Source organism: Streptopelia decaocto (genome assembly GCF_964273445.1).
Source record: "Streptopelia decaocto genome assembly, chromosome: 2".
Taxonomy (NCBI): domain Eukaryota; kingdom Metazoa; phylum Chordata; class Aves; order Columbiformes; family Columbidae; genus Streptopelia; species Streptopelia decaocto.
The window spans coordinates 50,079,265-50,103,763 of record NC_138655.1 but is presented as its reverse complement, the minus strand read 5'-3'; the positions used below and the strand labels follow the sequence as shown (position 1 = coordinate 50,103,763).

At 39.9% G+C, this 24,499-nt stretch overlaps 1 protein-coding gene across 3 annotated transcripts in view; it reads left to right on the top strand.

The window, feature by feature from the left end:
- The first annotated feature begins 5,422 nt into the window (after positions 1–5,422).
- Positions 5,423–24,499, top strand: part of MIB1 (MIB E3 ubiquitin protein ligase 1) — a 79,729-nt gene continuing 60,652 nt past the window's right edge. For all 3 annotated transcript variants that reach the window (XM_082044386.1, XM_082044385.1, XM_082044384.1), the window contains exons 1-4: positions 5,423–6,107; positions 16,258–16,429; positions 19,189–19,318; positions 21,075–21,179. In XM_082044386.1, the coding sequence (XP_081900512.1) occupies positions 5,879–6,107; positions 16,258–16,429; positions 19,189–19,318; positions 21,075–21,179 (636 nt within the window). In that variant the 5' untranslated portion in view covers positions 5,423–5,878. The remainder of the gene's footprint in view (positions 6,108–16,257; positions 16,430–19,188; positions 19,319–21,074; positions 21,180–24,499) is intronic.

Genomic DNA, 24,499 nt, shown 5'->3' with positions numbered 1-24,499 from the left:
TCTTTCTTCCTCAGTTAGTTGAGTTAGTTCTACCTGAAAGAGTAGGCATATTTCAATAAAACCAAGGCAGTTCCTTACTTATTCCTTTTCCTAATACTTCTGTCCACAGGAAAAAAAAAAAAAAAAAACAACAACACTGCATTATAAAAACTCATTTTGGGGGAAACCAGAAACTTAAGGTCTAGAATGCCTTAAATTTTTAAGAGAAGGACTGAGAAAACTGCTTGTTCTAATATAGAGTCTTCAACTCAAGAGGCGGAATTTTTGGACTCAGATTGGTATAAATTAATAAGCTCTACCTTTGTGTTTTAAAAAGAAAACTACAATTTGCTCATTCTATGTAAACTAGGTACTCTTTTGCAACTCCTAGCAAGCTGTTTATATATATCCTTCATATTAGAAATGCTGAGAACTCAGGATTTGCAAAATAGTAAACAAAACCTGAAAACTCCATGAGTTAATAACTGTATTTCTAAGAAGCTGGTTTTTTTATTTCTAAACCATGTAAAAACAGGCTTTTCACATGGGATTCTCTCCTGCAATAGGCACAGTGCCCTTTCTGCATTGAGTGTTCCTGACCCTACAGTGCAAGTTCAGCTTTAATCAAACAAGACAATCCAGAAAAACTCCTATCAACTCCTGTTCAATATATGCAAGTACTTATATTAGGATTCCTTGCTAGAGCATGACATTTTGCAGAACCGAAGGGCAACGAGGGAGAGTTTAGGCAAGTGGCTCTCTGGAGTGGCTTACAAGTGTCAAACTCATTTTCACCAGGGGCCACATCAGCCTCGTGGTTGCCTTCAAATGGCTGAATGTAATTTTAGGACTGTATAAATGTAACTACACCTACTCCTAAAATTAAATGAATTTGACACCCCTGGCTTAGAAGAACAGGGGCATAGGCTGGATGACCCCCAAAGTCCTGTTTTCTGTGACTCTATGAGGGTTGTCTTACCCTCTAGGAGGGTGGCAGCTGCTCTTACAAAAAGCAAATACACTCTCCAACAATAACAAGGAGTTTAAAGGGATGTCATTAGATTACACATAGCACTGAATTCTGCATAAACCAGAGGTCTTTTCTCATGGCCCCTCACTGGATTGTGCTAATATGGCAGGATGTTGCGAGGAAGACCATAATCAGCAGGTGGAGGATGGTGTGATGCAGCAATGTGCATAATTTTGGGTAGCCATCAGGGAACTCGTTCTGTAGTTCTTTTTGTGCGTCCAGATTCTTCCACTGAATGCATACTAATGAGTCTTAGCAATTACAGGCACCTATGCCTAAAGCACTGTGGATTCCCTTCCTCCAGCCAGTGACTTAAGTGCTCTGTCCTGACTACCTGAGGTATTCAAAGCCAGCACTACCTCTCAAGGCAGCCAGCAGGGGTAATTTCAGCAGCACTGTTCAGGTAAATCAGGTCTTTGGCAGGAAAGCTTTGGCTGCATGTGGTGCGGCAATTTAAGGCAGTACTGCTCTGCCAGTCTGCCCAGCTGGTCTCCCCACACAACAGGGATGGCTGAAAAGAAGTCCTATGCCTCTGCTGGCCTTAGGTTTGAGGAGGCTCATGACCGAGTATGATTTCTAGATTGTAGACCCAAAAAGCAAAGAAATGAAACTCCTGCTAACTCCAGTAGCGAGGTTTTAGGTGGCATGTTGGCTCTAAGGCTGTAAAACAGCCACTCTGTGCGATAAGGTCAGTGGGACCAATGCAAGTTTAGGAGATGTGATAAACTCACAGCATTCATCAGAACAGTCCCGTTGAGGGACCAAAGACTTGTTAGAGAAAACTGAAGATGCCACATGCATTTATTGTGTAAAAACAACCAGCCAGTGAACTAACCTGCTCTGGCTGCAAAAGGCCCTAAGCCAACAAGAGTTTTTTTTAATTGTAAAATGGATACAAGTTCTTTCCTTAAGGTATTGCTGTATCCAGTTTTCCACTGCAAACATAAAAAATGCTGATATATACCTGAAAATGCTGGATCTGCCACTTTTCTTGTCACAATTTGTTAATTGGATTCAACATCCTATGGAATCTCCATCTTTTTTATACCTTTGCATGTCTTATTTATTTCACACTTCAGCTTAGTTTCAAAATTCAAAGGCATATTTTTCCTTTTGCTACTCACATTCTCATTCTTCTATCTCCATCATTCTGTGAGTCTTCAGGTGCTTACTCAGATTCTTTTACTTATATTCTAGTACTAATTTTTATGCTGGTATATACTCCTGTGGCTGATGGCAGAAAAATATCAGGTAGGACCACTAATGTCCAATATAACTTGAAAAATAAATATTTCCCTAAAGGTATATCCTTTCCCGTTCTGTGTTTTGTCCTTTTAAATCTGCATCTGAAACTGGTACTTACTTACTGGTTGTTTTGAAGAATAATTCAGATAAAAAGTTCAGGAACTAAAGACCTTTTTTCCTTACAGATTGGTTAAACACCAAACAGGCACACAAAATAAATAATATCATGTATGATTCAAAATATTTGCAGTTCTGAAAAACACGGTAATGTAGCCTATGAAAATTCTGTGACTTCCATGTGACCATGTGGCCACGTGACAGGAGAGTAGAGTTCAGAAAAGAGTCATGTAGTCACTGGCAAGTGAATATATTTAATCAGTCTGTCCACTCTTTATTTCCCACCACATCAATAAAATGGTACAAGCCTCTCTATTTTGGGCTATGGAGAACTCCCTCTTAGCTGTTAGGGGAGCATTTACATTCAGCCTGATAGATGCTGGGTTCCAGTTATTACCTGTATTCTTGTGTGTCTCAGCATAATAATAATAATAAATAATGCAGGCGTCTTTAGAGATTCTGGTTTTTGCAAGTAAATAATCTGATAGAAAAAGCAGGTGAGCAGGGAGAGGCAGAGGCTCTTGGGATAGAGCAGGAGTGGTCACGAGGAGGATTATTAGGAGAGAAGAAGCTCCAGGATAGTATCTGCTCACATGCTGAAGTTCAGCAGCAGACTCTCTGAATGTCTACAATTTAGAGTTTCTTGGACAAATAAATGCAAGGAGTGAAATTTTCTGATTCTCTCCAGGAGAACTAATTCTGATATCGGACTTTGTTGGTTTTCCTAGCACAAACTTCCTGGTTGCAAAAAGCCTTTTTTATCCAACCTTATCAAAGAGTAATAGAAAAATGTGCTTTGGGTTATCCTTAGATATGCACGAACCTTACACTTGCCCATAACTATCAAAACATGGAAAAGTAGAGTGAGGCAGATGGGAACATTATGGCTATAGACAGAACCTAGCTAGAACCTTCAGTAGATCAAGAACTCCCTGGAATTTCTGGGAAATTCTGCCATATGTTATACATTTAATTTCAATTACATGTACCAAGTATAATAAGCTAGTACAAGCTGTGGGTAGCTTTGTATGGGGAGAAGCATCTGCAAGAAAACCTAAACTGGCTGGCAATTACATGCTTTCCTGGGATGGTGTCTGTTAGCATTCTGAGGTTTCCACTGCCAAAGCAGAAATCAGACACTGCTTGGGAGTGCCTATTGTCAGGACATAATTTCATGTTTAAGGCAACATTCTTTAGGCTTAGCATGGGTTAGGAAGGAATGAATTATGTGAGGAATGCGGTGGTAGTCTGGTGGTTACATGTTCATATTATTCTGCTCGGCTATACATATTGTGAGAAAACTACACCAAAGAAGTCAGGAAATGATCTCATAGACTCTTCTAGTCATAATAATAACCACAAAGGTGAAAGGAAGCACAGAAACAGTAAAAATACCCAGGACACAAGGGTAGCTGGGCTGCTTTTTATCAGCCATTTCCCTGTTGACTAAGGAATTGTATTCTTTTGTCTGATTCATACTTCTCTGTCTCTTAAGATGGATGCTTTTTAAAAGTTAACACAGAGCATGATTAGAGAGAGTCAAAAACAATCAGAGAATCAATTGCCACATGACCCAGCAATGTGCACTTGCAGCCCAGAAAACCAAACATATCCTAGGTGGCATCAAAAGGAGCATGACCAGCAGGCCAAGGGAGGTGATTCTGCCCCTCTGCTCTGTCTTGGTGAGACCCCACCTGAAGTCCTGCATCCAACTCTGGAGTCCCCAACATAAGAAGAACATGGACCTGTTGAAGCAAGCCCAGAGGAGGCCACAAAGATGATCAGAGGGCTGGAACACTTTCTTGGGAAGATGAGCTGAGAGAGCTGGGGCTGCGAGCTGAGACCTCATAGCAGCCTTCCAGTACCTAAAGAGGATCTACAAGAAAGCTGGAAAGGGAAGGACTTTTTACAAGGGCATGTAGTGATAGGACAAGGGGTCATGGCTTTCAACTGAAAGAGGGTAGATCTAGATTAAATATAAGAAAGACATTCTTCAGAATGAGAGTGGTGAGGCACTGGCACAGGTTGCCCAGAGGACTCATGGATGCCCCTGGAAGTGGTCAAGGCCAGGTTGGATGGGGCTTTGAGCAGCCTGGTCTAATGGAAGGTGTCCCTGCCCATGGCAGGAGGGTTGGAACTAGATGATTTTCAAGATCCCTTCCAACCCAAAACATTCTGTGATTCTATGATGATTCTCTATAAGATTAGCCAGGATGTGTGGAGTTGAAGGAAATCCTTGAGCATTGTGAGAGTGCTGACAAAGAGGGTAGTTTATAAAGAATTACATTGCAGGTATGTGCTCCAAGTTTGAGTAGGCACACCCTCCGTGAGGGGTGCCCTGATGTGGGAAGGGCAGGTAGGGACACAGATTCCCCGCTTTTGCTGACTGGAACACCTGAACACGAGCTAAAAAAAGCTCGTGGGCTACAGCAGCACAGCCCCACTAGACTCACCTCAATAGCATGCAAGGCTCACGTCCACAGTCTGAAAAGAAAAAGGGATTTCAGGGCACGGACGTAACTGAAAAATGGGGAAAACACAACACAGATTTACCTGAAGCAGACAGCACAAGACTTAGTTGATACAGTTTAATTGATAATCCCTCTGTCACTAAAGGAGTGGCGATACGGGCAACTCCACCTGACGGGGAGGCGAAGAGGGCGATTTGGGAAGCTGGAGCGCTCCCCCTGCCGCCGCAATCAGCTCAGCGCGGGACGGGGCCGCCGCCCGCGGGGCCTCATGGGCGCCCGCGCCCCCAGAAGGATGTGGGGAAGCCCCAGGCAGCTCTGCCGGCAGGGGTTTATTCACCCCCGCTCCCTCCTCTGCGTCCTCTCATTCCTCCCATTTCCACCGGCACAGGCCCGCGGCCCATTAAGGGAAGGGGGAAGGGACGGTCACGGCACTGGGGCACCGGCCGCGACGCTCAGTGCCCACCCCGGCCCCGCAGGTGGCGCTCAAGCGCCGCCCCGCCCGGTCCGCCCCCCCACCCCGGCGCTGCGGCTGCGCAGAAGCCCAGAGCCCGAGCGCATGCGCGGCGCGCCGAGCGCTGGCGGCCGCCGCCGGTCTCCCTGGTGCCGCCGCCGTCGCGGCCGCAGTTCCCGGATGTAGCGGCGGGTGTGCGGGGCCAGCGGTGGCTGGAGGCTGCGGGGTGCGGGCGGGCGCCGCGGGCCGGGGGCAGCCGCTGCGGCGCCGGGGATGGGTGCGTAGGTAGGAAGGGAGGAAGCGAGGAGAAGAGTCGGCCGAAGGCTCCCGCCCGTCGGCTCCTCTCGCCCCAGTCGCGTCCCCCGGCCCGTCGGAACGGTCCCTCTCTCGCCCGCTCACCGTCGCGTCAGGATTGCCCCTCTCCCCCCCGCTCCCGTCTCTCCCTCGCCGCACCGGCACCCGCGGCCCGTGCCCTCCCTCCCTGCGGCCGAGGCAGCCGTCCCCATCGGGGTCCCCCTCCGCCGCCTCCGGGCTGCGCGCCCCTTCCTGCCGCCCCGGGGCCCGGGCCCGCGGGGCGTCGCCGGGATGAGCAGTTCGCGGAACAACCGGGTGATGGTGGAGGGAGTCGGGGCCCGGGTGGTCCGGGGACCGGACTGGAAGTGGGGGAAGCAGGATGGCGGCGAGGGCCATGTGGGCACCGTCCGCAGCTTCGAGAGCCCCGAGGAGGTGGTCGTGGTGTGGGACAACGGCACCGCCGCCAACTACCGCTGCTCCGGGGCCTACGACCTGCGCATCCTGGACAGCGCGCCCACCGGTGAGCGGGCCGGGCCGGGGGGAGGGAAGAGGCGAACCCACAGGACCCTGTCGTGGCCGGGGGGTGCGGATCAGGACCCGATCCTAGAGGCGGATTGCTCCCCTCCTTTCCCTTTTCGGGCTGTGCCTTTCTCTCTTTTTTTTTTTTTTCTTTTTTTTTGGGGGGGGGGGGGGGGCAGAAAATCGGCTACTCTCCCCTCTCCCCATGGCTGCGCGTGGGTGGCTATATGTGTGTGTGCAAATGTATAGGTACACACTCAGAATAAATGCATAGTGTGTGGCCGCGGGGAGAGGAGTTGTCCCGGGACATTTAAATTGGGGTAGACAAAGCAAAAGTGATTTGCCATAGAGAGCGGGCTCCCCGTGTGCCTGGGTGGGGGACAGTGAGGATGTTACCTCAGTGTTTTGGTTTGTTCCCCCCACCTCTCGCCTTGGATTTAAATTTCAGAGCTGCTTTGTAAAATGGTGACAGTCTTTCTGAGTCAAGTAGAGGGAGGACTGCAGAAAAGAGGTGTAACACCTTTTTGCTAAAGATTACATTAAGTGGTTGAAACAGTGTTTTGTCTTGTAATCTGCGTGTTGCCTTTTATCTGCATTGCCAGACCTGCTGTAAAATAGTGAAGGTACTGGGAAAAAAATGCATTCGTTCATTCTTGTAATTACTTGGGTGCCTGATATTCATGCTTTAAATACAGTCAGTTTGGACAATGGATTTATATCTGCACTGGCATTATGCGGCAGTGTTAGTGTTGCAAACACTGCAGGGAAATGTTCATTTTAGCACCTGTTTTTACAGTTAAAACTCACAAAGAGAAATATATTGTTTAGTTTCATCAGAAGTACAGTGAGGTGATTTTGGGCTGGGCAGGATTGCCTCAATAATGAAGTGATTGGACCTATTTGTTGGTGCTTAGACGTACTGTTTTTCTGACGTGTTTTTCAGTTTGATGAAGAGTAGAGACCATCTTTGAGCCAGCTAGGTGTAGTGTTACAGAAAGAAAAATTACAGCAGTGCGTTGAACCTAACAGACTTTTGAAGAGACAGCATCATGGAATTAATTCTAATTAATTACAAAAATGTTGTTAAGAAAAAGAATACAACACTAAACACACCACACATTGCATTCTGAGCCTTTGAGGTGGATTTAATTTTTGTATGTCTGAGTACCTTCGTCTCTCCTGGCTTTGTGGTTCGTTTTTGTTGCTGTTTTGGAGGGTAGATGCTATTAAAATGAGGTGAAAATCTTTTGAATTGGACCTTGGAACAAGAAGTTAAGAGTAGTCTTTCAAGTAGTTGATCCTTGTGTTACAGATGTTTATGCTTCGAAACTTTACCTGCATTTGATGTAGAAACCAGTGGGACTGCTTCTGCTTAAAACTGAAGTGTATGCATAAATGTTGAATATGAGCCTCCAGTGATCGTTATTCCACCTCTGCTTGACGTATTTGCAAGCTGATGGTATTGTGTTAACTGCATCTGGAAGCTTACACCTAATACTCAGTTTTAAGTCCCTGATATTTTTTTCCCTCTGCTTTATTCCTTCTGATTTTCAGTTATGTTTACACTTTTGTATTAGAATTTTAGTTTCTGCTTCAGGTAGGACTGTGTATATTGCTGTGGGAAAAACTCAGAAACGTTGCTGTTTTCAGGTTTTGCAAAATGGTCTCTTCCTGAGGTTTTTGGCCAATGCGTGCATCATACTCATGGAGCTGCTGCATGGAGCTACCCAGGGTTGCTCTTTGCTAGAGGGAGTTACTTTTGAGGTCGTAGTATCCTGGAGACAGGAAGAGTACAAATCTGTAAAGTAGTAGCAGCAAAAGGGAACTAGGATGCCGTCAATTAGGACCAAAATCCTGGTTTTATTACTGATTCACTTTGTATTCTCAGGCAAATCACTTCCCTTTTTCAGTTTTCCACATTTTTGTAGTTACTTATTTTTCTCCATGGTAGTGACTACCCATTGTTTAGAATAAGGGACTCTGACTTTGGATGATAGTTTGATATTATCTCTAGGGGGCATCTAGATAATTTTGATATAAATATTTGCAGGAAAATGGCATTAGGTGGCAGGAATTTCTAACTGTGGTATTAATAAGGATGCTGTTTAGTAAGGAAATGTTATAAAATATGGGGTGGATTTTGTTTGATGATACTTAGCACAGTGTTAAATCATGGGTTATAGTTTAAAATGGAAAAAAATTATCTAGTTCATAAAGTTACAGTCACAACGTGATTGTAAGTTTATAGTGAGAATAAATAGAAAAATACAACAGTGGAAAGCAAAATTAAATTATTTATTGCTGGGAGTTCTTTTTATTAGGTATTCAAAAGCAGACTCAATTATAAGTTCTTAGAAGCAGTGCTTGCAGCCAGAGTTGTTACTTTGATGAGCCTGTTACTTTGATGGCCTGTGCAGCCAGAAACAGTGGTGATGCATCAGGAACCCATTATGTTATAGAAGTGATGTTTGAAGCTCATTCTATTAAAAAAAAAAACCAAACCAACAACCAACCAAACAAACAGCAAACAACCTTCTGAGTTTGATACATGTATGCGCATATACATGTATGTATATGCCTTTGTTTTAATGCCATAGACTTAATGATGTACTTTTCTTGTATTTTAATGGTTGTAGGCATTGGAAGACTATGTTAACTTTTTATAAAACTTGAATAGCCTTAGTACTAAGATTCTAGATGGTCTTTAAAATAAAAAAGTCATTGATGATTTATATGAAGTGTGTCTTATAAGCTATTCACTCCAGATGTAGTCATCTGGGTAATGAGTGATTTGTGATATGAAGTTTTGTTTTTCAGTTCTGCTTACCAAGTTAGCTGTATTAGCTGCCAGTTGGTGGTCATATTTATAATGGCCAGCATGTCTTTAAGCAAGACAGAGCAATTGGGAGGGGTTAGTAAATGAAGAATGTGAAAAGAAAGGAAATTTCGGTTAGAAGAAAATAAACTTCAGGTTGGTCCTGTGTAGTTGCCTCTTAAATGAAGTAAGTGGTGGGATGCGATATGTTAGCAGTGCAGTGTGGTTGCCTGATGACTTGCAAATAAATCCTTTTTTTCTGTAAAGTCGCCTTTTGCCAGGATCTAGGAGTCGTGAGAATCCCTCTTTTCTTGTAGTGTTGTGGAAAAAAAGCGAACAGGAGTAGTCGTCTTAGCTGCTTAGCAGAAGCTATAAGTATATAAACCCAAGCTTTATATTTAGAAGGGAAGGTGGCCTTTTCCAAATGTGAAGGCTGTACAGTAGCATGTTTGCAGCGAGCATTTCTGACTATGTTCACATAATACTTATGATCATTACAGAAACTTTGTGTTTACTCTCTTCCTGAAGATTTGCTTTCTACAAAGCTTCAGCAAAAAAAATCGCTTGTCATCTATTTCCTCTTTTATATGACCAGTTCAAAGTAACAATGTTATTTTCCTGCTTAAAATATTTACACAATCATGTTTGAATAAGGGGAGGTGGCAGAGGGGCTGGGGTCAGGAAATGCAATCTTGTGGAATTATCCTGCAGCTACAGTGAGCATCTGTGCAGTGTGAAATGCTCTATGTGCTGTATTCTTCTAATATTGAAAATTTGGGTGTTCTCTCTTGAAGATCTGAGTGGCTTTCTGTACTTGAATTAATAGTTTTCAGTAACCTTGAAGAGTTGTGTAAATCATCATGTAGTTACATATGTTGGAACATTTTAAAAGATAGAGCACCTGGGATGATTTATCCTATGTATTTATTTATTTGTTCATGCTTTTAGCACACTAAATGTAATTTAAGGCAAATTATCTTAGTCAAGATTTTTTGGTGGCTATTTTAAAATACTTGTAGAACTCCTCACAAGTAAAAAATCTAACAGCTTCATGAGCAGTGGTACTTGGGAAGCCTTTTTTTTTTAAGTAATAAACATATCCTTTGTTCTTCCTGCCCTTCCCCCACGTCTCCGACACAATAATCCTCTCCCTCCTCATGTATCTTGCGATACCCTTACCAGATAGGACACATGCTTTGACAAGTCTGGTGTCTCTTGTATATAGTAATTGCTCAGCTGGCTGCTGCCAAACAGGTTATTTAATTAATGAGTTATGTTTATGGGGACACTGATTTGAGTTTTCACACAATTTGTTGGAATATGGTTCATCTTTAAGAATTCTTTATTTTCAGTTTGCCTGAAGTATGCCCATAGTGTAAAAAAATGTCTGGAGTGGAAAAATGAGAAGAACAAAACATTGGTATTGCTTTTTAAATTGAGGTCTAAATGAATCCGTTTTCCAAGTAATTTATGATATCCCTTGTCTGCTGGTAGTGTTGTCATTATGATATGAAAGGATTTTGACTTGTTAGATTTTTGTAGAGAATTATGAGAGAGTCCATTGGAAACCAGATTTCGTTGGTTCTGAGAAGCAATAGGAATCACTATTTATTTCTGCTTTCTTAACCGTGAGTGGTATGGATACTCCTTGTACATCTTATTTTACCATTAAAGTGTTCTTTTATTGGACAGTTGTATATTGAAAATTATCTTTAGTACAAGAGAGATACTGGTAATAAATTCAAATAGCAATTTGAGCAACACTGCTTCTATTTCCTTTTACATCTTTAAGAGTGAGCATGGGTTTTAAAAACTTGTAGGCAAAGGTTGTAAAATTGATGTATAAATGAGCGGTGACAGAGAACTGGTGGACTAGGTAAACCAGGGAAGATTTGGGAATAGAGGGCAAAAGTGAAAAATAACTGTGGTAGGGACATAGAGGTAGGAAATTAACATGAAATGCAAATAGTAAAAACATTAATGACAAATGGAGATCAGGAATACTGGATTTTATGGTGTCCTAAGTTTGGAGAGACATTAGGAAATGGCAGCTATTTAAAAGCAATTAGACATGGTGAAAGTGTGGTACCTTCTCGTTACCTAGTTTCTTCCCTTGCCCCCCATCCCCAGTGCAGCATGGAGGATGATACAAAACCTGTTTTATTTTGAAATAGTCTGCTCCTAGGAAATTTTGACGAATACTTGGAAGTTTAGTTTTTGCAATATCTCATTTTAGAGACCTAAAGTGTTCTGCTGGTACACAGCTGGCCAGTTGCAGGACTGATGTTTGAATTTGGAAGTTTTTATGCCACTTTAATGTATTCCAGTAGTTTAATTAAGGCATTCTTTCCTCACATAAACTTTGTAAATTTTTTGTTTCTCAACCTTTCTTAAACAGCCTTCCTTTCGAAGAGCAGAAGTGGTTTATGTGACAGATGCAGGTTGCATTTGGGTCAGGATTTCAGTTTGGCTCCAGAGCCTACACTTGACCTAGTCTCCTGGTTGTTCCTGTTTACTGTGCTTTAGTTTACATCATAGGGTGTTTTGGAGCACACAAAGTGGTTTATTTTTTGTTGCAAGTAAATTGAAAGATATCTCAATGCTGATGAGAGTTCAGTCCACTGGGCTAGAGAAGAACTAGTCTGAAACATCAGAAATAATGACTCCTCCTATCCCCCCAAATGTGTGTAGTGCCAACATCAAGTCCTTACTGCATTTTGGTGAGTAGATGGTGATGGAGACCAGGGTGATGCAGCTTGTCCCCTTGCAGCCCATGGAGGGCCACAGTAGAGCAGGTGGACATGCCCTGAAGTTAAGCCCATTGAGAGCCCATGCTTGAGCAGTGTTTTCCTGAAGGAGTGTAGGCTGTGGAGAGGACTCATGCTGGGGCAGGGGAAAAGTGTGAGGAGCTGTTATGGACTCATCATAACCCTCCATTGTCCATCGTCACTGAAATTTCTTCACTGAAGGGGTTGTCAGGTGTGGGAACAGGCTGCCTAGGGAAGTGCTTGAGTCACCATCCCTGAAGGTGTAGCACTTAGGGAACGTGGTTTAGAGGTGGACTTGACAGTGTTAGGCTAATGGTTGGACTTGATCTTAAGGGTCTTTTACAACAAAAATTATTCTGTGATTCTGTCTCCTCTGGAGAGATAGAGGAGTTGGGAATGAAAGAGTTGAGTCTGGGAAAAAGGGGGAGTATATGGAGAAGGTGTTTTTAGTTTGTCTTCCTTGCCATTCTCTCTTGTTTTTTCTTTCTTTTTTTTTTTTTTTTTTCTAAATTGGCAATACATTTATTTTTTCCCCCAGTTCAAGTCTGCTTTGCCTGTGATGGTAATAGGTCAGTGATTTCACTTTCATCTCGACCTACAAGCTTTTTATTTTTATTTTCACTTCTCATCCTATTGAGGAAGGGAGTGAGAGAGCAGCTGGGTGGGCATCTGGCAGCCAGCCAAGCTCAACCCACCACATTCCTGTACCTGTAATATCTAACTCAACTTAAAAAAAAATAAAATTTTTCAACCTCCTTTAAAACATACTGTTGATTTAGAGTTCATTTTGTTTGTATTGTGAACATGAATAAGGGTTTAACTATCACATTTTGTGATTCAGTAGTAGCATCTTGTTTTAGTGTCTTTTTTTAGGAGATGAAGTGAAAGCTCTCTTAGTGGTTAAACTTTCTGAACAGAATTACTTTGCCTCCTCCTCCCCTGCCATGCTCTGTTCGTCTTGCCAGCAGCGTTGTGCAGCGCCACAAAGAACGAGATTGGGAAACCAGTTCAGCTGAATATTTTTTCCTACTGGCATTTTTTTCAGCCGGGTATGTTTCTTAGTTCAGTTTACAGCTCAACTCTGCAAAAGCCTTTTGCTGGCATAATGGAAAGAATGGAGCAGCATGATCAGGTGAGGCATGCACTGAAGTGGGTGTTGCTGCTGGAATCATGTGTCAGGGAATGGATGAAGAAAGGCTGTATCTATCAGGGTGCTGCATAGGGACCTGTGAGATGTAATGTGACTCTCTCAATCAGAGACTCCAAATACAGACATACACTGTTCTCTTTTAAGTTCCAGACACTATAGTCAGTAAAATGACTTTTAAGTCAAACATATTTGTATTTTTTTTTCTTGGTCTTTCCTAAGGAAATTTTTCTGAGTTTTTCCACAGCGGCTTTTGCCTCACTGGCTAATGTTTAGTTTTTATTTAAGTTACTGTGAAATGACCTAGTTCTGTATTACATGACTTGTGATTATGCCTTTTTTTTGCCCTCTTTCCTGTTGCTTGGACAGACCAAAGAGTCCTGCAGCACCCAATTCTTTGGTCCTTTTACAGCCAAAATAAATGTGATCCTTGGCAAACTGTCTTCCCTGAAGTTCAGCAACCATCAAAAAAATTCCAAAGATGTGTAACTTTTCTCTTTCTATGTGAAATACAAGTTTAGCGATGAATTAAGAAAAACCCAACAAACAAATACCACCTCTCAGCCCCAGGTGCCATAACTAGTTAGACTTTTTAAGCAATGCAACAGAACAGTAACAGGTTGTCTGAGTCTGTGTAATCTACCTGCTCTTGAAGACCACAAAAAAGTAGTAAAATGATTCAGTACAATTAATAGCAGTGAGGCAGCGACCTCGAGATCATAGCTAATACTGTCTTTGAGTGTTACAGGTAATCAACAGATACCAGACATCAAAGTCCCAGGGTATGTAACAAGAAAGATCGCTTTCTACTTGATGCTAACCTTCCACGTTGGGAACAAGATCATTCATGGAGTTGAGTGGGGGGAGAAAATGTATGAATGATTTCCAAGTTGTTGTTTTGTAGGAAAACAGCATTTTTTGTTGTTGTTATCAGATGACAAAATACTTTTTAGATGTAGAAGGTTAGTTAAAAAGAATGATTATTATAGTAGATGAGGTGTGTTGGCTGGCAGTTGGAGTTGGCAAATAACGTTTTGGGTTATAGAACTTGTCTGTGCCAGACCTGCAAAATTTCAGCACAGAATTATGGTCAAGGCTGGGATGCCTGGTCATGAACCACTCCAGGAATTAGAGTGATCATTTAGTATAACATAGGCAGTTTTGGGGGGTTTTTGTAGTAACCAAAGGCTATCTTTGAGTTTCTTGAAGAGGTGTTCAGATCTCTGTGGTGCTACATGCAGTCTTTGCTCAAACTGTGTTGCCTTTTCCAGCCTTAACTAAATATTTACTCCAATGTTTGTGCATCAGGAAAGCTTTTAATTATGAGGCAAGAAATCTTAAATGTGTTTATTATCAAAGTTGGAAGAAGATGGAGTGAGAAGGCTTCTTGTTTAGGAGAAATGATTGTGCTGGTATTGAGAGGGACCTTGACAGGCTGGATTAATGGTCCAGCAGGGGTGTCATGTAATTCAACAAAGGGAAATGCCAAGTCCTGCAGCTGAGGAAGAGTAACCTCTGCACCAGTACAAGCTGGGGACAGCTGGCCGAAAGCAGCTTTGCAGGAAAGGACCTAGGGATCTTAGTGGACAACCAGTCGACCATGAGCCAGCAATGGCTCTTGTGTTGATGAAGGTATCCAGTGGTCTCCTGGGCTGCATTAGGAATGAACCGTGTTGCCAGCAGGTCAAGGGAGGCGACCCTTCCCCTCTACTCCGCACTGGTGAGGCCACACCTGGAGTGCTGGGTCCAGTTCTGGGATCCCTAGTGCAAGAGAGACATGGACATACTGAGTGTGTCAAGCGAAAGGCTGCAAATGTGTTTTAAAGGATCTTAGGCATCTGATATGAGGAGAAACTGAGGGATCTGGTGGTGGTTAGTTTGGAGAAGAGAAGGCTCAGAGAGATCTTAAGAGCATATATAAATGCCTGATGGAGGTTGTAAAGGGTATAGAGCCAGACTCTTTTCAGTGGTGTCAAGTGACAGGGCAAGAGGCAGTGGGCACAAATTGAAATACAGGAATTTCCACTTAAGCATAAGAAGAAACATTTTTGCTCTAGGGATGACTGAGTGCTGGAACAGGCTGCCCAGAGGTTGTGGAATCTGCATTCTTGGAGGTGCTCAAAACTTGACTGGATATGATCTTGGGCAGCTGGCTCTAGTTTACTCTGCTTTGGGCAGTGGTGGTAGGAGTAGACAATCCCCAGAGATTGTCTCAGCTATTATATGATTTTGTGAAATGATCAGACAAGAAGGCATTTCCTTCAGTTTTGCCTCTCCAACTGTTATTTTTTTTTTTCTCCATTGTGAGTGGCTCAGCTGTTGGACGTAAGTGACTAATAGGTTTATAGTGAATTTGGCAGTCATTGCTGAAAGCATCCCTTCTGGAGGGGACAAACCCCGTTCTTTTTCCTCACTAATTTCAGAGTGATCTGGTTTTTCTTGGCTGTGCGGTGTTAAGTGTTTCTGCGTTTTTTTGTGTGTTTGTTTTTTTTTGTGTGTGTTGGGGGGATTTGGTTGTTGGTTGTTTGTTTTTTAAAGGGTGAGTGGCTAGAAAAATTCTGTGTTACTACAACCTTTTAGTGATTGTTTTTAGCTTGTGATACAGACTGAATGCCAATGCTTCTCTGTCCTGTTGCTAATTTTTTTCCAAACAGTAGCAGAATTTGTTCTGATTTTTTTTTTAAATAAACTTGTGATTGTTCACTGTATTCAAAACACATGGATGGAAACTGTGACTGATAACTTTCTCTCTGCTGTAGGTTGGCAAAGCTGTAGGACTAAGTAGTCTTGAAAACTCAGTTTCTGTAGAAGGCTGGGCAGAGCACATGCTGATAGGTTACATCTGGTCTGTCTTTGGCACATTCTTTTCCAACAAACCAACATATAAAGCAGTAAAATGTTTCAAAAAGAGTAACAGATTTTCTTGAAGCTAATGGCTTCTATCCAAGAGAGCTTAATTTTTAGCCGGAATAGAAAAGAGTTGAGATAAGCACTTATCTTTTCCTCTGTACAAAATGTGTAAGTCAAACCAATGATTTTCAAACAGCTGAACACAGTAGCCTTTGTGGTGTAAGGTGTGTTGATAGTCTTAATCGAAAGATAACATTTCGGACTGCCTGTATATATGCATTTCTCACTTTCTGTCTCTGATTGGTATAGATGGAAAAAAACAAGCACAGCTTTCTCAGCTTTTTGAGCTGAGACAAGATAAAACATTTCAGGAACAGACTGTCGACTGGAGATATGGGGCGAAGTCCATTATCTTTTCGCCTCAGTTGTATAGGCTGATAGAGTATCACTAGCAGCCTTTCTTTATTGTTATCATTTTAGTATAGGGTTTCAAATTGTTATGGTGCACAACAGAGATCTGTGTGGTGCTGTGGCAAAGTTGTCAGTCTTGTTTTTCTTTTTCTCCTCATAGGTATCAAGCATGATGGGACTATGTGTGATACTTGTCGACAGCAACCCATCATTGGCATCCGATGGAAATGTGCTGAATGCACAAATTATGACTTGTGCACAGTTTGCTATCACGGGGACAAACATCACTTGAGGCATCGTTTTTACAGAATTACCACACCAGGAAGTGAAAGGTAAAATGTAATATTTTTCCCCATGACATTAAATAGGAAAACTTAATTGTGGTTAACTTTGAAATTGCAGTTTTGGTTACTGAAACTTGGATTAGGTAAGAAAGTGGCTTGACATGTCAGTTCTATTACTGGTTCTGTCTCTTTGTGCAGGAGAGTAGCTCTAGATCTTTGGACCCTGGAAAACATGCACATTTTAGAAAGAATAGAGTAGAGAAAAAAGCTAGGATATGATTACTCAAATTCTTTTAACCTCACTGTAGTCTTCCTGAGTCTTGTGTTATCATATAGCACCTTTAAAACGACGACAGTTATCGTTACGTGATGTAGAATCACAAAATTATTTGTCAATGAATTCCTGAATGTGAAAGTTTAATTAGGTTCAAAAATGTTGTAGACAGATTGAGGGAAAATACCCTTCTTGTGGGCTATGACAAACAGAATGATGTGGAGACAAAACCTTTTACTTGAACTGCTTAAGCTGCTCACTACAGAAGGCAGAAAAAATATGCTGTGAAGGGTTGTTCTACCCTTGCCTTGGTTTTCATGTTCTTAAGCATGTATTATTGTCTCCCAGTGAAGAACTCTGAACTAAATTGGCATTTAGTTTGGTCTTGCATAGCTGTTCTATTGTTCTTTAAATAATTTGTCTAAATCTGAAGCCCATCATGATTTATCTACTAGTTAAGTGACAATGATGATATTTGCCTCCTACTAAATACTTGGAAAGCTACTATAAAGGGTTGTGTAAAGGCTACGTGCTGTGGCATCACTTCTGTGATAACTCTCCAGAATGTTCTTTCATTAAATCTTTGGAACCTTTTTGTTAGATATGATGCTCAGTTAAGTGTGACATGTGTGAAACAGCATTTTTTTTACTCTTCTTGGGAAATAAGGTTTACAAATACGTTGTAATTCAGTGATGTGCTTTTATCAGTGCTTTTACAGTTAAGGAAAGTTGTTGGAGCACACAAACTCAGTTCTTCTATTGTGTCTTGTAGGGACTGTGTTTATTTTCGGGAGTGTTTTTCTTGAAGCTTGACTGTGGCTCAAATGCCTGGGTCAGTGGCTTGCAAAAAGTAACTTCTGTTTTTTTGAAATTGATACTGACACATCTAGGTACCAAATAGATATCATAAGCTTAGTGTCTCAATTATAATGTTTAATGCAGAGCAAGACTTGAAAGTTGGATCCAAGAGTAGAAAGTGCTGACTTAGTTCAATCAATAGAGAATAGGTAACAAAATACAAATCTATTTTTCTATTTATTTTTTTAAAATATCATTGCTTTTGACAATGCTTACCAGACTTTCCCCCTTCTTCTTTTTTTTTCCCCCTTCTTCTTTTTTTTTCCCCCTTCTTCTTTTTTTTTCCCCCTTCTTCTTTTTTTTTTCCCCCTCTTCATTTTTTTTCCCTTCTTCATTTTTTTTTAGCTGAAGTTTTCTTTGTAGTTTTAAGTGGTCTGTGTTTTAGTTTTGGAGATAGATTGTACACAATGTATAGAATTGCAGGAAATCTTTTGCATCTTGTCACTTTCTCCCTCTCTGTAACTTCCCATTGAGCTCTGTTTTGCAACTTATCTAGAAGGCAGCTTCATCTGTCAAGGAGCTATTTCTATTGGATCAAGCTTCATTGAGAAAAATGGATTAAAGTTAATTTTTTGAAGGAGGAGAAAAGGGCAAAACAGTGCTATTGAATTGGAGGGATATCTCATAACAAAAATGGCAAGAGGCATCAAAGGACATTTGGATGAAGGAAAACATCAGCTCCTTCTATTTTATTATTGAGTTTGGGATATCACATGGGCAGCATACTGAAGTAATGTATGCTGGTTTTTGTCTGAGTTTTGTAGGTACTCAGATCTTTCTAAAATTCTTTTATATTAGATAAAAATGGCTAATATTTTCATGTGCTCTTTGCATCAGTTCCAGCTGTTTAACTTTTTCCTTGTCTGCCATCTGCTGGATGTTAGAAGTTTAGCAGGAGGGTGATACACTTCTGAAGAGGTCGGGAAACATTCAGAATTTCAGCTGAAAAATACTATTTTCTGGCATGAAGTAAGAAATCTGTTTGCATGCAGACAGGTGACTTTTGAGATAACTGAAAAGGCTGGAAAATGTTTGCCTCTTTGTTTCGATTTGTAAGTTAAATACCCATGAACTGTTCTGTTTGGACTTCTCTACTTCAGTTGAAGTCAGAGGGAAATAAGAGATTTGCTTTAGAAAAATAGCATATTATGGCTGATATATGGAATTACATTTGCTGAGGTATGCTGTAAGAAGTATGTAGAAAATAAACTGTGATACGGAGGGGAAAGAGATGTAGCTCTTAATAGCATAATTCTGAACAAAAATGGCAGAGCTATTGCAAGACAGTAATATTGGCCTAGAGTGAATCTACAAGATACAGATATGTAGTGTTTATATAACTTTTTGTTTCTTTAATGATTTTAATAGTAAGAGTACAGTTCTATATGTATGTGTTTACAAGATTATTGCTTGTACTAGGAATTTTGGAGAAGAAATTACGATTAGAATTCAAAACTAATTATACAATAAATCAGATTTGGTGAAATAATGGGTTTTTATCTTTTGGGCTGCTACTCGAGTTGAGAATTGAATGAATGCTATTCATGCACTGAAATCTGTGTTTGTGGGGTTATTTTTATTTCAAGATGCTTTCCTTCCTTCCCATCCCCAAAGATTTGTCTTGGACTTTCTTTATTATCTTGACATTTGTGGGTTCTTCTTTCAATAACTTCAGGGTATTGTTGGAGTCTCGCCGTAAATCAAAGAAAATTACAGCAAGAGGAATCTTTGCAGGTGCCAGGGTGGTGCGTGGAGTTGACTGGCAATGGGAAGATCAAGATGGTGGCAATGGGCGTAGAGGAAAGGTAAAACTAAAAGCTGGTTTAAATAAGAAGATGCCTTGCTGCCTGCTCATATAATGGCCTCAGTGGCTTTTCTAATTGTAGAGTAAAAATATAATCATAGAAGTTACTATTTCAATTTGCTGGACATTTTTTAATCTGTAATGCTCAAGCATGTAGAAAGAGAAGGGGATGGACACTATGACAAGTTCTTATAAATTTAAATGTACATTTTTATAATACCAACAGGACATTTTAAAAACTACTAATTTTTTTGTCTTGGTTGTTGTGTATAAGACTGGCTTGTAACAACATTAAGATCTTGGGCATATTCAGCTTTACTGGAGAGCTGGTATAAAAACAGAGAGCTCTCAAGAATGGCCCTTTCTGGTCATCATTGCATTCTGTGGTCTTATTGTGGGTCAGCACATTTGTGTATCTCTTGCTCTTGGTTTTCAGTGCTTATGCCCTGGATTTTTTTTTTCTTATAATAATTATAGGCACTTTTCCAGTTTAAAATTAAGACCTTTGCAATTGGATATGGATATTGATATTATTGGCTTAGGATGTTATATAAGTGGTTTTGATATAGTGGGATAATAAAAATATTTGGATTTATTGAAAATTGCATGGAATTATATGTTGCTAATCATAACCTTTGCAAATTTTCTGGTTACAACTTGCATTTACCTTGAGAACTAATGAAGGTTTGTTGTAAGTATGAACATAGAGTGTGAAATATGCTATGACTTCTGTCACCAAATATCAGATGTTCTAGAAGGGAGAATTGGATACCTGTGTATCTTAGTGAACTGGTGTTTTTTGTTGCATTTATTTTTAGTAGACTTAAGCAGCATTTAAAGAAAGTGAAAAATTCCTGAATATTTAGCCTATTTTATGTCCTAGGCATTTATGGAAGCTTTAGGACTTTTGGGGATTTAATTTTGGATTTTATTGAGAGGAGATAATAAATTTAAATCTCTCAAAGCAGATGCAACTTGTCTCATCTTGATTATTTGCCTCTTGCTGTGAATTTGGCAAGGTATTTTGAAATCTCTGAAATTTTGCAAAATAAGAGTCTTATACTGCATTGTCTGCTTTATGTACTAAACCTGAATTAGTGCGACTATTTGCAAGCGAAAAATACATGTAAATGCCTATAAAAGTTTTTAATGAGAAAAAGCAGATGGTAGCTAGCAGAAACAGCTTTTAAATAAGTGTAAATAAGAATGAAGACAAATTTTAGAAACTGATTTTTTTGAATAATGGAAATGTTTTCAGAATTTGGTGTGTGGCCTCATGATTTCAGGAATGACAGGGAAAGTCCTTTTCACGGTCACTTTGTGGTGTTAAACACTCTGGAAATAAAACTTTGTCTCCTAACATAGTGTAGCATCAGCAGGCTCATGCAGATTGAATCAGGCAAGTTGGAGCAATTAAAATAGTTTTCATCTTGTTTTTCTTAGTTAAATGCTACTTCTGGTGACAACATGTCAAGGCATCATAAAATTAATTTATACAATTCAGATTTTCTTCTCTACTTATGTAGTTAGATTACCTACCAAATATACAAAAGAAAAATGGACCTACAAAGTATATGTTCAGGCTGTCATCTTATGGAAACGCTTGCATCAATCAGAAAACAAATTCAGAATGAATTTTACCACATTCAGTAAAACTGCTGTATTTTTCTGAAGGGGGGTGAATAAACTTTTAAGTTCAAATTGTTTTTCTAAGTCTTTGTTCTAGAAACAATTTTTGTGTTTTTAAAACTGAATAGGTAACTGAAATCCAAGATTGGAGTGCTTCAAGTCCACATAGCGCAGCATATGTTCTTTGGGACAACGGTGCTAAAAACCTTTACAGAGTTGGCTTTGAGGGCATGGTAAGTATAAAAGGACACAAAGGGTAAAATGCATGGTGGGGGAAGGGTAGTAAGAGTAACTTGTGCTTTATTATCCTGCCTTTGTAATATCCTTTGCCAGTTCCATGCTGTTAGTCAGGTCATTGTGAATACAGCTGGGTGGATCATGCATATGTATTAGGAAGATAGTCTGATCTGGGAATTTATAAAACGTGAATAATTTAAGGGCTAGTTTCTGCCAAAGTATAGTAAATATTTACATTGTATACATTATTATCTTCCTGTGCAACTATTGTGCTTAAATCAAAATTCAGGAAAGAAGAAGCTTAGTCATGAACTTTTAAAAGACCTTATTTCTTTAACTCCTGAACTATTCAGTTCACTTCAAATTTTGGTGTGATTACTGCAAGATTTGTAGGTGGTAGATTACTGGCAACACTCAGAATCCTCTTGAAAGCCATTTTTTGTCAATGGAAAAGTGTTGAATTAGGTTACAACCTAGTGCTTTAGCACTAAATATTTTCTTTTTCACTTCCTAGCTTTTACAGCTATTTCTACAGCTTAGGAGAGAAAATGGGTCAGAGCCTAGCCTAAGTGCCTTCTGTCACTGGGTTTTCTTATCCTAATGGGGGTCAAGGAAAGGTTACTTTGATTATCAGCTGCTTGTAACATCTTAATTAGCATTTTCTTTGCATGATTTTTGTTTGATACTGCAGAGGAAAACCATGTTAACTTAACATTGAAGTGTCATCTTGTCAGATGTGTGTCGGTGATGAAATGTTAAACAATGGCTAGTTTACTTGTTTGGGAAGTATTTTGCCTTATACCCTCACTTGAAATAAAGTTTATCTCTATAATCAAAAATAAATACTACTTTTGCAGTAAATACATATTTTAGTGTGAGGTTTAAAAAGAGTAAACATCTTTAGTGCAGGTCAGCTTTTCTGGTGCATGAAGATGCTAAGGATAAAATATAAGTCAGTATTGAATTATATCCTTCATGGTCCACACCAGTTCTAAAGAAAATTCCTTATATACTGGCAAAAGGTAAAGTTATCTGTTGTGGTAGGTAGTATGATTTTGTTAAACCAATGTTTGATACCTTCCCCCTTATATTTCATTGTCATGCTTGGAAAAGGAGCATATACACAATCTAGATAGACTGAAATACAGATCAACTGATTTGTTGTTGTTGTTGCGATTTCAGTTACTATGTTATAATTTGTGCTCTACATAGTAGGAATGCTGTGGAATCATTAAAGGTTCCTTCTGTCCTCAGAAAAAATACATTTAAGATAAGTTATATCTGTTCTGAATAGTTATTTCCATAACATTAGAAAAATACATATGGTTTGTAAATCAACTGTATTCTGTTGCCATACTAATGCCACATAAGGAAGCATTAAATATTTTTAGAGTACTTGATTAAGTCCTGCAACTGTAAATTTGAATGGATAAGGAAGACCCTTCCCACAAGATTTGCAGAAGTATAAAAATTTGGTCTGTCATTTAATTGACAACAAAAAAATGTTAAAATATTTGTGAAACTATATATATGTACATGTTTTATTCAGGATAATACATAAAAAGTGTATGTACATGCATATGTTTAAAAGGGTAATTTGAGGCTTTGTATGTAGTGCTTACCTGTTTGTAATCCATTCTTAAAATAATTTCATCTTTGTCAAATACTTTTATCAAATTCAATTTTCACTTCGGGCAGAATGGAATCTTGGATATCTGTGACAAATAGTCATTTGAATGCAAAGTTAAATTTTATAACTGATTCATTCCTTGCTAAGTGTACAATTCATTATGATTATTTACTGCTATTTATGTGCTATTATGTAAAGCTGATTAATAGACTGTCAGAAAGTTCATATAAAGTTGGGACAAACTTGTTTTGGAACTTAGAAATTGGATAAGAATGTTCAGAGAAAGTGGAATCAACAATACTCAGTGTGTGCCCATGTAAATACAGCTGGGAAAGAGACCCCTACTTGCAAATGAATAACACTTGACTCGAGGCAAATAGAGCTGATTAAAGAAACACAGCTCATTATTGTAAGTCAGGGTTGCTTGTTTGATAGCTGACAGGCTGCATCTGCTCCTCAAAATTAATCTATCTGGCCTGTCAGCTTTTCCTTGGGAGAGACGAGGGCTGGCTGGTGGGGCAGCAGGTGCTGGCTGAAAAATTGCCTTTATTTGTGGCCTGATCCTTGTGTTTTTTTTGGAGTTTGTTGTTGTGTTTACATACAAAGGAGTAGAGAGAGGTGCATCTTCTTTTTCTTTGTGAATCCTGGCATTTAAATCTTGGAGTCTCTGCTGCCACAGGCCACAAATTCCCAAATTGAAATCTGTTTTTATGATACTGTTAGGTTGAGTAACATGTTTGATACGCCCATAGTAGGGATAAAGTGCTGTTGGCTAACGTGATTATTGACACTACTTGCATTTCATATCTGTGTGTTCAGATCCTAGAGCCAGACCAAGCTGTTAACCACATTACCTGCTTTAGAGATGTATGAACATAGCCTTTGTGATAAAAAGTTACACTTTGTGGAGTTAGAGAGTTAATTGGGATTTAGCTTTTTGGACTTGTTTCTAGTTCTTATTTCTTCATATCACACAGCCAAGGATGTAAAGCTGGTAACTTCCTTTGGTTTTCAATAAGCAGCATATTCTACTGCTTATTAGTGGAATGATTTTGCTGTAAAAACTTAAAAAAATAGTTCCATCAGCAGGAATGCCCCAAATCATTTTCATTATTTAGGGATCCATATTGTGCTAACAAATTTCTTTGTTTTGGTTTTTTTTGTTTTGTTTTGTTTTTTTTCTGTGATTAGCTTCCTCTTCTTGTTATTCTTTATGGAGGATCTTCTGTTTATCTTTGTAGCCTCTGAAACAAGTAACTGTAGTTATCCATCATTTTCACAGTAATCTGTAAGACATCCGTGTTTGTGTACTTTTTTCCATGAATTCTGAATAGTTGAGTGCGTAAGGAAAATTGAGAAGATTCCTTGCCGTTGTGTTTTTGACGTTACTTTAAACTTTCTTATTCTGATCGATAGCGTGTCTGTTTATTGACATTTATATGGGTTACCCTTAAAGATAATCCTTGAAATTACTCTAGAGGATTTTAAGAATGAGTTGATAATGTGTGTTTTTTTTGTTTGCTTTGTTTTTTGGTTTTGTTTGTTTGTTTAAGTTAGAGTAAACGTCTTGGCATACTAGACATTGCAGTTGTATGTTATATATAGAAAAATGTGTTCTGGTGCGGTAGCAACTGTCAGATCTGTGATGTAGGTCAGATCTCCAGCTCTCTAGTCCTTTATCTTGGC